The sequence below is a fragment of the Polyodon spathula genome, chromosome 36 (assembly GCF_017654505.1).
Source record: "Polyodon spathula isolate WHYD16114869_AA chromosome 36, ASM1765450v1, whole genome shotgun sequence".
Classification (NCBI taxonomy): domain Eukaryota; kingdom Metazoa; phylum Chordata; class Actinopteri; order Acipenseriformes; family Polyodontidae; genus Polyodon; species Polyodon spathula.
In genome coordinates, this window is record NC_054569.1 from 1,127,132 (window position 1) to 1,142,196 (window position 15,065).

The 15,065-nt window shown below is 43.7% G+C and overlaps 1 protein-coding gene across 5 annotated transcripts in view; it reads right to left on the reverse strand.

Moving 5' to 3' along the window:
• nectin1b (nectin cell adhesion molecule 1b) overlaps nucleotides 1-15,065 on the reverse strand; it is a 78,695-nt gene that overhangs the window by 12,417 nt on the left and 51,213 nt on the right. For all 5 annotated transcript variants that reach the window (XM_041234941.1, XM_041234940.1, XM_041234939.1 and 2 more), the window contains 3 exons: nucleotides 13,263-13,565; nucleotides 12,590-12,707; nucleotides 9,601-9,752 (listed from right to left, as the gene is read on the reverse strand). In XM_041234941.1, coding sequence (XP_041090875.1) covers nucleotides 9,601-9,752; nucleotides 12,590-12,707; nucleotides 13,263-13,565 — 573 coding nt within the window. The remainder of the gene's footprint in view (nucleotides 1-9,600; nucleotides 9,753-12,589; nucleotides 12,708-13,262; nucleotides 13,566-15,065) is intronic.

The window sequence follows — 15,065 nt, forward strand, 5'->3', positions numbered from 1 at the left end:
ATTTCTTTATGAATATAAGAACATAAGAAAGTTTACAAACAAGAGGAGGCCATTCGGCCCATCTTGCTCGTTTGGTTGTTAGTAGCTTATTGATCCCAGAATCTCATCAAGCAGCTTCTTGAAGGATCCCAGGGTGTCAGCTTCAACAACATTACTGGGGAGTTGGTTCTAGACCACCACAATTCTCTGTGTAAAAAAGTGTCCCTACTTTCTGTTCTGAATGCCCCTTTATCTAATCTCCATTTGTGACCCCTAGTCCTGGTTTCTTTTTTTCAGGTCAAAAAAGTCCCTTGGGTCGACACTGTCAATATCTTTTGGGATTTTAAAAGCTTGAATCAGATCGTCACGTAGTCTTCTTTGTTCAAGATTCAATTCTTTTAGCCTGTCTGCATAGGACATGCCTTTTAAACCTGGAATAATTCTGGTCGTTCTTCTTTGCACTCTTTCTAGAGCAGCAATATCCTTTTTGTAGCAGGGTGACCAGAACTGAACACAATATTCAAGATGAGGTCTTACTAATGCATTGTACAGTTTTAACATTACTTCCCTTGATTTCAATTCAACACTTTTCACTATATATCCGAGCATCTTGTTGGCCTTCTTTTTTTTTATATCTTCCCCACATTGCCCATTTCTGAGTCAATATAAACTCCTAGGTCTAGGTCACACACATGAGTGAATCGTGACTGTCTGATGCTGTCTTTTTAAGATCTGATTGAAATTCACTGAGGGAGCCTCGTAAAGATTTAGTGCAGTTTCAGACCCAGCTTTAATCCAGGCATGCATTCAAAAAGAAAGCTGCTTCCACTGAGAGCAAGAAAAGAGACAGTCAGACCCAGATTCCCTTTAATCACTGAATACATTAAAAAAGAATATGTCGATAAAAACAGGCTATTAAAGATGATTGCAAGACTTCAATGATGAGTTTTTAATGAAGCGGGACGGTAATGCAATGCACACGTGGCTTCACTTCCAGGTCTTTTAATGCCCACACTGTATTTCAAGACAGCAGTTATTTAGAAGTAAAAGGTGTTTCTGGCAGTGATAAGCCTAAATAAATGTTTAATGAACATGGACCAAACTGCTCCATTCTTCAGCTCTGCCTCCATTCCTCAGTTCTAAACACTTGACCACACTGCCTCTCACAGCTCTAACCACAAGAGCCACAATGCTTCCCCCCCTCTCAGTGTCTCAGCTCTAACTACAAGAGCCACAATGTTTCCCTCCCTCTCAGTCCCTCAGCTCTAACCACTAGGCCACACTGTTTCCCTCCCTCCCAGTCTCTCAGCTCTAACCACTACAGTCGCACTGCTTCCTACCCTCCCACTAACTCAGTTCTAACCACTACAAACACACTGCTTCCTTCCCTGCCAATAACTCAGTTCTAAGCTTCCTTCTACAGCCTGCCGACTGACATGAAGAAAATTAGATTGCGAGGTGTGAAGAGCAGGAGGGGAGGTAGCAGAAGGGTGATCCTGCAGCCAAGCTCTCCTCTCTCTCTCTCGCCATGCTGTTAATTACTTTGAGTGGAGCAGAGAGAGAGAGAGAGAGAGAGAGAGAGAGAGAGAGATGCAGGCTGGAGCAAGTATTTCTATTAGGTATGTTATCTCAATGGAGGGATGGGATGGGATAAGCTACACACTGCAGTTATGTTGTTCTCTCAATGGAGGGATGGGGTGGGATAAGCTACACACTGCAGTTATGTTGTTCTCTCAATGGAGGGATGGGATGGGGTAAGCTACACACTGCAGTTATGTTGTTCTCTCAATGGAGGGATGGGATGGGGTAAGCTACACACTGCAGTTATGTTGTTCTCTCAATGGAGGGATGGGATGGGATAAGCTACACACTGCAGTTATGTTGTTCTCTCAATGGAGGGATGGGATGGGATAAGCTACACACTGCAGTTATGTTGTTCTCTCAATGGAGGGATGGGGTGGGGTAAGCTACACACTGCAGTTATGTTGTTCTCTCAATGGAGGGATGGGATGGGGTAAGCTACACACTGCAGTTATGTTGTTCTCTCAATGGAGGGATGGGATGGGGTAAGCTACACACTGCAGTTATGTTGTTCTCTCAATGGAGGGATGGGATGGGATAAGCTACACACTGCAGTTATGTTGTTCTCTCAATGGAGGGATGGGGTGGGGTAAGCTACACACTGCAGTTATGTTGTTCTCTCAATGGAGGGATGGGGTGGGGTAAGCTACACACTGCAGTTATGTTGTTCTCTCAATGGAGGGATGGGGTGGGATAAGCTACACACTGCAGTTATGTTGTTCTCTCAATGGAGGGATGGGGTGGGGTAAGCTACACACTGCAGGTATGAGTGCCGAGTGTCTCAAGGCAGCTGAAGTGATAAAATGGCAGTAATCTGCGGCACCTCCTGCACGGACTGTTCTGAACTTGCTTTTATTTGATTTTTTTAAGGAGTGCATGTGTTTGTACATGTGGTTTCACAGGGATCAGTACAGTGCAGTGCAGAATCATTCCTAGTGCTTGGGGGTTACAATATGTCTCTGAATCATCAATCTAATTAAAATCAGAATTAGCAATTCAGTAGGATAGGGAAATGATGGTGCAATACTACAAGCATACAAACTTATAATTTATCTACCAGGTGGAAACATGAGAGGTTTGGTTTAAAGGCTACAAGAGACAACAAACACAGGGTTCAAGTTTATTAAAGAAATCGCTACCGCTGTGCGCCTCTAGATACAGTATCTAACAGGGATTGTAAAACAAGTCCGATAACAAAGCAGCTCCACACCCTCCTGGGAACTCAGAGGCAGAGCGAGGTAACCTTGAACCGCGTGAATGCAATGCAACAGGTATATGGACATTAATATAAGATAAGCAGAGAAGAACAAGGCTACAATTCAAATGGAGGGGGGGGTTCAAATGAGGCTGTAAAACAGGGCAATCAAAACAGCCGCAGGCTTTCCTGCCGGCTGCTATTTCATCTTGGAATTATTAACTTTTAATAGGGTTTACAGCTTTAACCTTCAGCTGTATTTTTTTTGGGGTGCGGGTGGGGGTGGGGTTGGGCGAGGCGTTAGTGCACTCAAGGGTTAGGTACACAGAGAAACAAAACAAACAAAACATGTTAACTGAAAAAGCAACACCCGGCTCCAGGAAGCTCGGTCTGGCATGTTTGTTTCTTCATTTCTTATTTCTGCAGAAGCGGGAGATCTTAACCGGATCTTAATCATTACTGTCAGCGCAGATGCCTCAGGCTGCTTTGTTTACAGTAAAGGTGACCCCTGTTTTTTCACAGGGCGAGTCCATTCCAGCTGCACTGCTGCAGAACTGCTTGACAAACACCCCGGCTCTACCTGCCAGCTGGCTCAAGCACCAGGGAGCCGTCGCGAAACAAGGAGAGATATCTGCTTTTATTACAGCCAGACCCATGCAAGGAGCAGCTGCTACAGGCGATACAGAGAGGGGCAGGCAAGGGAGCAAGGAGATCGAACACACTGAGAACTATCTAATTCACAGAATTGCATAATCCTTGAAAGAGAATGCTCCTTTCTAATTCTAATCCAAATGTAACTCGTTCTATTACTTCCACTACTGGTAATTAGTTTAGGAGATGTAAGCAATATTTCACTGTTTTATTTTACTCTTAGTCATGTCTGCTAATGCCTTTGCTCAATCTATGGTAATAACGAAAGAAAGGTTTCTCATTCAAGTGAAGGAAAAGTCATTTCCAGTCCTATTATATTATCCCTAATCGTTTTACAGTTTGTCATTTTGAAGCATTTTCTTTCGCTTGGTAGAAGTGAGCAATAAAATCGATGATCATAATTACCTGAAGCAGCATCATATAACTCGGAGAGTAGGAGATGTTCTGAAAGCAAGCCAGACTGCAATTTGATTTCCTGGGGCTGCTGTTGACTGGGAGGACGGAGGCCTGTTTGTCGTTTATTAAACCCATTGAAAACTCACGGTTCAGAGTTACGGACATTTCAGACTTACTTTCCCAAGGGGTTTGGAACTCTGTGTGTGACCCTCTGCGAGTATTCTGAATCTCTGATTGGCTCACAATGACAACACGATTATGAAATCAGTTTCAATTGGAGCGGTGTTGCAAACAATCTAGTAGCGCTGCCATCTAAGCAGACATTTGTTACAATTTGTTAGACAATGAAAAATCTGCGCATTGTGGCGAGTATCTATCAAGCGTTACTTGTATCTTCCATGGTGAATACCACGTAGGTCAGTTATACAGCAGTTTTTGTATTGAATGCTGCTGAAGGGTGCAGTATCGCAAGCGCTTTTGAAAGCAGCACAGTTAAAGCACCAATATCACTGTCAAACTCTCACATGTCTTTTCATCCGTTGAGCCCATAGACCTGGTTCTACAGCGCGGTTTAAGATCAACACAGGATTTTCATTTTTCCTCCAAGAGGGTGCCACAGCCCCCATAACTGCTCCTTTGAAGACCGGTTATTTCAAGTTTCATTATATTACAAAATAATATTCTACTCCACTATAACCCTGCCACTGGAATATCTTTGCAGACGGGTAATAAGGACCCAAGTGTACTGCACAGCAGTAGTGCTACAAACACAGCATTTCCCAAAGGGCGCGCCCTGCCTCTCAATGTACATGTCTGTCTTGTAAAGTCTTGTTACAAGTGCCCTGGCCCCAGCTCTGTCTCTCAAGCAGCACATTTATTCAATAAACAGGGTTACACTCTCCGTCCCACTCCAACGCCCAGCCGGCACTCATGAATATATACATTCATCACCACAGTGTTCAGCTCCCAGATCGATATCTTCCTGCGCTCTCGCGCTCTCTCCCTCTTCATCGCCTCCTTTCCTTCTCCTGCTCTTTTTTCCTTCCCTTGCTCCTCTTCATCTCGCTCTTCCCGTTTCCCCCTCTCTTGCTCCAGTCCCTCTCTTTCCACCCCCTCATCCCCGCTCTCTTGCATTGTTTGCAGTAATACCTTCACTAAGATGGCTCTCTCAGCTTCTGTTTTAACTTATTGTCTTTAATATTGGAGATTGTAAAATGGCTTTTAGGAGAAAGCAACAAGAAATACACACCACCTCTCATTTCTTAAAAATCAACAAAGCAGCTCTGGAGAGGAGACTGTTAGATCTTTAATGTTGCTGGCCAGGGCTTGCACAAAGGCACCCATCCCAGCAGCCTTTACCAATTGAAGACTTTCCCAGGACTGCAGCCAGTTCATTTTCCTGCCCTTCAGCTTCTCAGCTCTCCTGACAGCAGGCTGGAGGAGTGGACTCCTTGTAAACCAAACATCCCACAGAGAGTCCTTGGCTGCATGTGCCCTTTCTCTATCCCTTCAACTCTGCCATCAAGGTAAAACAGCCTTCCTCTCAATTCTTGAGCTCTAAGCACTAGGCTTACCTCCCAGTCCCCCACTTTCATTCATGAATTGACAACAAATCACACCTACACACAAACAGAAAAACTCCTTATACTCTTTACAGCCCAGATAAGACATGGTGAGGAAAGGCTGTGAACCGAGCAGGGGGAGTCTGTCAACTCCATTTCAGCAGCACAAGTCTTGGGCAGTCGTAACGGTTCTCTGCTGTAATGCAGAGCAAAGGCACACTCATTGAGAATCGCAGACTGGAACCGGGGATTATTTCACCCCACAGTTTTATCGGAAGGCTTTTGAATCACTTCTGCCACCTCCTGCCACCCTCTGGAGCAGAGGTGGAGAGACAGGGAGGCCGAGTGGATCAGAGGGGTTAGTTACAATGGGATAATGAGGGGTCAGTGCTGAGTGAGCACAGTGAGGGGTCAGTGCTGAATGAGCACAGGTGCTTAGATGCAGGAGAAAAGGGATGGGGGTTGGGTTGATAATCAGGTTCACAAAATAATTATCCTTTAAATAGATCAGGAGTTCAAGCTATTTTATTTTTGTAATCGTTATCTGTTGCTGAATAGCAATGTATTTTAAGCATTGCAAGTTCTGGGGCTGGATCATTTAAATCAATGCATTTCTCAAGTCAGTCAGTCAAGAAAATTACAAAAACAATCTATTCATCTTTGTTTGAGCTCTTATTTCATAACTATCCCCAATCCTGCGAATTGATTCAACAGTCCCTTACGCTGTGGGTTAAGACCGCTAATACTGCAGCTCATCCACAATCTGTCAATATCAAGATCATTTACAAAAGGATTGTATTGGATCCTGAGCAAGAAATCAATCCAGTGCATTTTGGATACAGCTCATCATCGGTTGAATTATAAGACAGCAAACAACCGAAATAACCTTATTGATAATTAGATTACACACTGTGTGTGTGTGTGTGTCTATACACACACACACCCACACACACACACACACACACACACACACGCTGCACCAGGTCTCAAACAATCGCCTGTCCCCAACATACGCCAGGTCTGCTGGTAAATACTGGAAATAAAAGCAAGTCTCTATTAAAGGCCAGGTCTCTGTCATTGCCAATGAGGCTGAGGAAGATGAGGAGGAGCTTGAGCAGAACAAACTACCAATAAGCGACAGCGATGAAAGTGACTCTCAGGATTAATAAATAATAATAATAATAATAATAATAATAATAATAATAATAATAATAAACATCATTTAAGGTAGGGTTACATGCTTTACAATCTTAAATATGTTTATTATTATTATTATTATTATTATTATTATTATTAAATGTTTGAATTGAGTTACGATGTTGCTACGAGGCTGTGTGTTAGCAGCTTCTCAATGAGCGCATGAAGCATGTGAAGCTAGAGATCTAATATAAACGCCGGTCTTCAATACGCGCTGGCTCTGCTGGCAAATGCTGTAAAGAAATGGCGGAGGCGTTTAATTGAAGTTTTACGCTGTTAGATTGATTGCCACACATTCTTTAACCAAAATAAGCCTGAATTAATTTAGAAATGAGTTTTAATTAAGCATTTTGTCCAGCAGTAAGCAAAGTTTACTTGAAGTACACAGAGTTAACTGAAAGCTAATTAACTCTTAATGGTGAGCTAAATAATATTATTGGAGATTAGTTTGAAGTGCAAACATGATTGTATTGATGGAGGGGGTCTGCTGTTCATTCCAACTTTATTTAATCTGTTTGTGACCACAAACACACTGAGATACATACACTGAGATATACACACACAGACACACATTTACACATATTGAGATATACACACACACACACACAGAGACACACAAACTCACATGTGTGTGTGAGTGTGTACACTCTACACACACACATACTGAGATACACACACACACACACACACACACACACACACACACACACACACACACACACACACACACACACACTGATATATACAGCACACAGGGAGCAAAACGGCATCCACTCCTATTCCATTGTAGACATTGCTGACCTGGTCTACCAAGCCCACTAATAGCTGGTATTTTATGTGTGTGCAATGCAGCTGCACAGTATCAGCGCTCCGGTCCTTCACTGACACCTCACCATGCTGCACCAGCACGTACAGATCCTGTCAAGAGGAGCAGGTGATCAAGCATCATTTCTACAAAATGAACTTCCACCTCAAGGGGAGCTCTCACACAGCGACATGCACCAGCGTCTGCCTGTCAAAACACACATTAAATGTGGTTTAATGGTATGCTTTTAAAGCATCTTGTTTTCAGGCTATGACATCTTTTCAAAGACTGAATTTCCCAGTAAATATGTCTTTTTATGTTCCTTGTTTAATGAATGTATTTCTGTAAATTATTTATTTATTTTTTTACCCTATTATGACAGTAACTACATTGACAGTGAATCACTCAAGGTCAGTGATAGATAGAACCTGGATCCAAGCCCAGCATTCTGCAATAGCGGCCAGCACATTGCATTTACAATACGGTAAAGCACAGTGTTTTGGCCAGAGTGTTAAAAGATTAAGGAGGGGTAGAAATCCCATCAGAGTGTAACGAACTATCACTGTGTAGCGCCGGCCAAACTACTGGTGTCCTTCCACCAATCTCATCAACAAAGATTACACTGCAGCGCTGAAAGAGTATTAAAAGCTAACAGAACTGAACCCTGCTATCTTAGCCCAACAGAAACACACTCTACAGTTCTACAAACCACGAGTCGGGTTTTATTTGTAACATAACGGTACGCAGTAGACCAGGCAGACTTCATTTTAACGCTAATATGATTTGTGGAACGGATTACACTTCACCATTTCTCATTAGCAATCATCTCAAGCCTGTCTTTTATTTATAACCCACCCCCCCAACCCCTCGTATGGCAACACAGGCAAAGAGAAAAGGTTTCTAATTCTTCTGCTTGTTTTGTGATTGAGACAAGGACTGGCTGTTTTGTTTTAGTCCTGGAGGTTTGAACCCTGAGGCCTGAGACAAGACTGTTGCAAACTGGAGCCACAATCGAATCACAAGCAACTCAGATACTCAGCGGTATAATATTTGCAAAAGATTGCTAAAGAAGAACCCGTTAGCTCATGTGGGGCTTGGATAAGCTATGAAACGGCGTGATTATATTTTTACAGAAAAATGCATTGTTTAATCAATGGTAGTTTTCAACTACAACACTAGCTTGACCTAGTCCAGATTTGTATATCTATAAAAGCTATGTTTACACGCTTTTTTTGGACAGAATTTTTCAGAATCTAAACAACTAGAAAAGCTGCGTTGCCCCTAGACTTGCCGGACAGCTCTATCTTCCACACACTGTCTGACACAGTCCCTCCCCCTCTAGTGTCGAACTGCATAGATTGGAAACAACAGACATATAGCAAGAGCAGAACATGAGTGGTCAAGCTGACACCAGATTGAAACCCGATTCATGAACAGAACAGAAAGGATAGAAAAAACACTGTGCAGGCATTAGCTTCAAAGAAACACCAAACCCAAAAACCAAGGCAAAGGCACACCCGTGAAGCCAGACCACAACTGTTGAGCAACTGTGTGTGACAGAGTGTGTGTGTGTGTGTGCGTGTGCTTGTGCGCACAAGTCCAGTCTGTGTGTTTATGCATGTGTTTATGTGGGTCTGACCTGTGTGTCTGTGCTTCACTGCCCTTAATAGAAATTCCTGAAGAGATTTTGCACCTGACTGAATACAGAAATTTAAACAAAGGGACAACACCAGGATCAGTTTTGGTCTGGCTTTCTGCAGTAAAAAATAAAATGAATGAGCAAAAGATATTCAACCAGAGTGGGGAGAGCTGATCCCCATTGGGAGACTGCAGCAACTCTTCTGAATTTCAAAAGCGAGAGCGAGAAAGAGCATGACAGCAAGAGAGAGCGAGAGAGAGAGATTGAGCGAGAAAGAGTGAGAGAACAAGAGAGAACAAGACAGAGCAAGAGTGAATACTGTGGAGAGTTGCATTTGTCACGAGAGTCTGGTAGATGGCTTTACTATATGAACTTCACAGAACATAAGGATTCATGGCCAGTCCAGGCTCTTATCTATAGCAGTGAACTCAAAGCTTTGAGCTGAGAAAGAAAGTGGCTTCACACAACGATCATCTATGGGGAAAACTACGGGGTGGATTAATGATGTAAAAGCACTCCCGTCAGCTCTCGGGTCTCGGGTTGAATCCGGTTGCTCGATGGGAGAGGATTTTGAAAGAAGAGCCTCAAGCCCTACCTGTGACGTTGACCTCCACAAGCCCGGAGCGTGTCCCGATCACGTTGGCAGCCTCGCACACGTATGTTCCAGCCAAATCGCTCGTCACGGGCCCCTTGAAGAACAGGGTGCTGTTGAGGACCTCCACGTTGACGGGCATCGTACCATTCAGCCTGTAATGCAGAGACAGCGAGAGGGTTACACTGCACTGCATCCAAAGATAAAGACGGAGGAATGAGTTATTTAAGCACCAAGTATGTAGAGGGGCTTGCGAACGTGCTTGTGTTTTAATAACAGACAATAAAAGGTTTAAATGAATACCCAACCTTTTAAAATCCCTAAAGCTTTTATTACAAGGTAAAATTGGGTGAACTGGGCATAGAAATTACAAAGCAATTAAGAATAAGCTTATTTTAATGACTAACTGTCATCCTGCTTTTTAATAACGAGCACCCGTCTAAACAGCTTTGGAAAGCAGTGAGAATCCAGAGATTTTATGCACTGTGTGTTTTTCTCCTCCATCTCCTGAATGATGCTACCCTCTGTGTGCGTGTGTGCGTGTCTTAGTGTGTGTGTGTGTGCGTGCGTGTGTGTTTGACTGCAGGCTGACAGCCCCACAGTGAATCTGTCTCTTGTTAATGAGCAGCCCAGAGGCAGCGTCAGGATGTGTTCTGCATTTCCATCATCCCGATCAGCCTGCTGCCTGGCCTCCTCACCTCTCATCACAGCCTGTTACTCTGTACCCTGAGCAGCGGGGCGAGATGCAGCATCCGTAGCTTGGCGCTCTGTCTGTCCGATCAATTGTGCACCTGGACATGTCTGCTAACTGAGGTCTACGTGTCTAAGAGTGTGCGTTTATGTTTGCATTGGCAAGAAAAAATGGAAAACCTGCCTTTGTGCAAACAGCCCACATCCCAGTGATTCTTAAATATATAATTCAAACACAGAAGAGGGCATTTTCAATGCAGTATTTACATCCACACCATATACACAGTCCTAATACATAATATAAGCAAACGTCTGTCTGTGTGTGTGTGTGTGTGTGTGTGTGTGTGTGTGTGTGTGTGTGTGTGTGTGTGTGTGTGTGTGTGCAGGATTTGTTTTCCTTCCTGTATAAATAATTGCTGTTCAAGATCACTGTGTCATCACTCTTACAGGAAAACATGAACATTACGATATTACTTACCTTAAAAGTGACATTAGCACAAATACTCTATGCAAGGAAAGCACTCAACGTGTCATTTTAAAAGCTGCTCTGAAAACAAGTTTACACAAAGCAATCTGACTCCAAGAGTAAGGGCGAGAGTGTGGGCTGTGCGCACAGTGTTTTACCATGGTGAAAACATCAAGTCTATACTTGCACCTTGAAAACCTTGCTGTCTGCTGAAGAGACATGGGAAGGTGGATGGACCTGCTAATGATCTGCAATCATGGTTCACAGTATTCATTGAGGTGCACAGAGGGCTGGTCCTGCAAGGCTCTCCTAATGAGTTGCTAATTGTTTTTAACACCTGCATGGTATTCACTCCAGTCTGCGCACATGTGGGGATCTCACTGTTCACATCTAGTATGCACTGCCCTAACATTTATTTGGACTAAAATTAAACTAAAAAAAAAAAGGAAAAACCTATGCAGACATTTTCTGTTAAGTAAAGCTAGTTTGACATTAAGAGGTAAGGTTCCCAATGCCCTGTGCTTCGGAAGCCCCCCTCTAGTCCCCCCACATGCTGATGCACCAGCATAGAGCCGCATTGTTTCAAATTATATTTTAGCTGGGCAAAAGACGTGGGCTGACAACAGGGACTGTAAACAGAGGAACTAAATAAACAAACGAGAGACAAGGAAGAAAAGTCTCTTTCGTACCAAATCCAGTGCTGTGTCGAGCTACTTAGGGCCTCATTCACTAAACAGCAGGCATGTGTTTTGCATGCAGTAAGCCTCCTGTGTGCTTCGTACACCTGCTGTATTCACTAACCAGTGACAGGCAACCTAGCGCTTGGGGAAAAAAACCACGCGGAAAAGGTACAGCATTCGAGTCATTTAAATATAATGAATACTGTTAGTGTGGAAATGTATGCAAATGACGTCACAAAATACCTCAGGGGAGGTATTTGAGATGCAAACCATATTCTCTTAAGGGCGCTAACTTGACCAGGTGCCTCAGTGTGTGTTAAAAGTAGCAGTTATCGAACCCGGGCAATGTCACAGAAGAAGCAGAAGAGCTGCACAGGAGAGCGAGAAGAAGGAAGAGAGTATTTCAGACCAGGCAGACTTTACTAGGGCTGTGTGAGGAGGAGGCAATAACTAGATTCAGATTGAGCACAGATCATGCTAACGTTTAATTCCATATGCTGAATTCCTTGCGTTGTGACAACTTGTAAATGAATCATTTAGCACACTTTACTTGTGCATATAATTAGCTTAGTGTATAGAGCTAGTGCTGGTTCATTTTTGCATGCGGTGTGGCTTCCCCCTGCCACGCGGTAACTCTGCTCACTTACCTCCCTTTAGTGAATGAGACCCTTCGTTTCCAATCACTCCCTGAAACAAGCCGCTTTTCTTCAGAGGAATGCAAATGATTAACTCTTTCTGTAGTTCTGCTGTCTGACAACAAGCTCACACTGTCACACACACACAGCGTGCCTGCAGAGAGGCACGGCCTGCAGAAACAAACATACCTCCATTCTGACATCACTTGTCTACCTTAGCCGCTTTCATCTTTCACAATCTGATGAGCTATAATCTTTACAGCTTGTGTGGAATGGGTGCTTTGTAATTCTTAGTTCACATACTCTTGCTCTTTTTGGAGTGTGTCATGGTTTTGACGATGCTGTCACTTAGCTGGTACGTCGATAAAGCACCTTTGTGTTGGGCAGAGAGGGTGCGGGGTGCAGAGAGAGTTTTCTTTCTTTCTGCACTTTGTGAGTTTCAGACGGTGCAGCTGACTGTTTGTCCAGTGCCCCTGTTTGTCTCTTAATGATGGCAGTGATGACCTATACTAAGTACTCACAGCTTCCACTGGTACACAGTGACTGGAGGGTTGGCGTCAGACTTGCAGGTGAGCTTAACGTCTTGTCGGTTCAGGTACCAGTTTCCATCAAATCCTTCAATAGTCACTTCAGGCTCGTCTGTAGAGATGGGAGGGGAATAGGGTTACTAAGAGCTACCAGAAATGTTCTAATAGTAATACTAACAATATGTGACACTAACAAAATGCTTGTTTAGCTTCATGGCTCTGACTCTTTGGAACTCTCTCCCAGCTTTGGTGAGTGATGCTCCCACCGTCACTCGCTTTAAATCAACTCTCAACACCCCCCATGTTCTCTCTTGCTTTCCATGCTCTTTAAGCTTGATATCTGCTATTAGCTGCTGCTACTATTTCACGTATTATGTTACTATCATGTATTCTGCACTTTCCACTGTATTTAATGTATTATTTCATGTATTATGCTACTATCATGTATTATGCACTTTCCACTGTATTTAAAGTATTATGGATTTTCTCGTTGTTACTGAATCTTGTAAAGCGCTTTGTGATGGTGGTCCACTATGAAAGGCGCTATATAAAATAAAGTACTGATTGATTGAACAATACCAATACAATTATGGATACCAATACCAATATGAATACCAACAGCAACAATAACCATGACAATAATAACAATGCTGATGATGACACTTACAGAGCACGTTGAGGGTGAGGCTGTGGGTAGTCCTCTCGCTTTGGTAGTTCACGATGCAGGTAAGCTGCTGCTGGTGGATCTCTCGACTCGGCACCACCAGGTAGTTGCTGCGCACGGTCACCGTGCCGTTCGGGTTGCGCGTCTCCTGGAAGGTGGGTTCCCCCTTCAGCTTCGTCTCCCAGGTGATCACGCTCGGGGGCTTGCCATTGGACGAGACGCAGGTGGCAACCGTCTTCTTACTGGTCTGACCGGCCTGGGCTATAATGGTTGGGGAGGTCAGCGTCATCTGAATGACGGGTTTGGCTGGAGGGAAAGGGTGTTCACTGGTCAGTTAACAGAACTAAACTAAAAGCACTCCAAAAAGGTTCCTTCCTATACCAGTCCATGTTTACACATGCATTCACTGAGACTGGAGGGAATACATAGACCTCCCAGACATAACCAGTCTTTACCGCATTCTGCTTCTCTTTTATATAAAGTGTTACAAAAACGAGAGGTTAAACTGTGCTTCCAAAAGCGGAGGATAAATCTCTAACCCCCTCTAGAAAAGCAAACTGTACCTAATGACTCCAAACACTCATCAACCAGCCCCAGAGGGTTTGTGAATAGGGTTCAAGTAATCTGTACAGTTTATACAGTTTCAGGATGCTGAAATTACACGCAAGCTGATTCTTAACTGTTTAACAACAAGTCATCCATCCATCCATTACCATTAACCACTTAATCCTTGACAGGGTCGCGGTGAGGGCACAAGGCGGGACTACACCCTGGACAGGACGCCAGCCCATCGCAGAAGTCATCAAAGAAGTCATGTCAATGATAAATAGAGATCTGGTTGATACTGTAACTTGAAATACTAAAACAACTCAATCTATGGTGTCCTTTAGGGAATTTTAATTGAAATGACTGTTACCAATTGTAGGGGGTGGGGGTGGGGGTGGGGGGGGGGGGGTGGGGCAATAATGGTGTCAACAGGCACGCCACGCAGCTACCCTGAAAATCTTTTTTTTTTCCTTTCTGAATTAAACTCTAACAACGCTAAAAAAAGAAAATCACAAATAGAAACGTTCAAAAGGTTGCTCCCGTGGGCTGCTTCATTCTGCGCTGTGCAGAATTGGGTTGGAGAGATGTTAATCTCTATATGGGGTAGGAGCAATCAATCCCTGGAAGGGGCTGTCAGTCAACGCAGCCACTCTACCCATCCCTACAGGGGCCCTGTCAATCACTGTCGGGTTGCCGAGCAGGGGTAATCTTCAATAGAATAGCGTGTTAATAATTAATAAGTGATAACGGCAAAGAGCCCTGGCACAATATCTACAGTGTTTGTAATTAAACGCACAAGTTTAACTGCACAGAAAACTAATAAACCATTAATCACATTGCTTTGCCTGTCAGTGCCCGTCCTGCCTCTTACAAAAGAACATCAGTCCAGCAGCAAGTTAATAGCTGCTATTCTCATCTAGCAGTGTGGTGTGGCAATAGCAGCTCTTGTTCTGCTGTGGCAGGCCTGCTACCCCCTAGCAGAACACCAGCCAGCCTTTCTTTCCCTATATTTGTTTCTAGTTTAGATTGCACCAGTACACTGGAGAAGAGACACTGTTTAACAGAGAGTGGCGAGAATATGGAATGGGTTACCAAGCCATGTTGGTCATGAAGAAATCACTGGGATCCTTTCTGGTACAACCGATCAAGTTTTGGGATCAGCTACTAGGAATGGGATGAGCATTGATTGGCCGAATGTCCTTATGCGTTTATGATAATTGCCACAATGGATGGAAACATCTGATAATAGGGGCAAGGCTG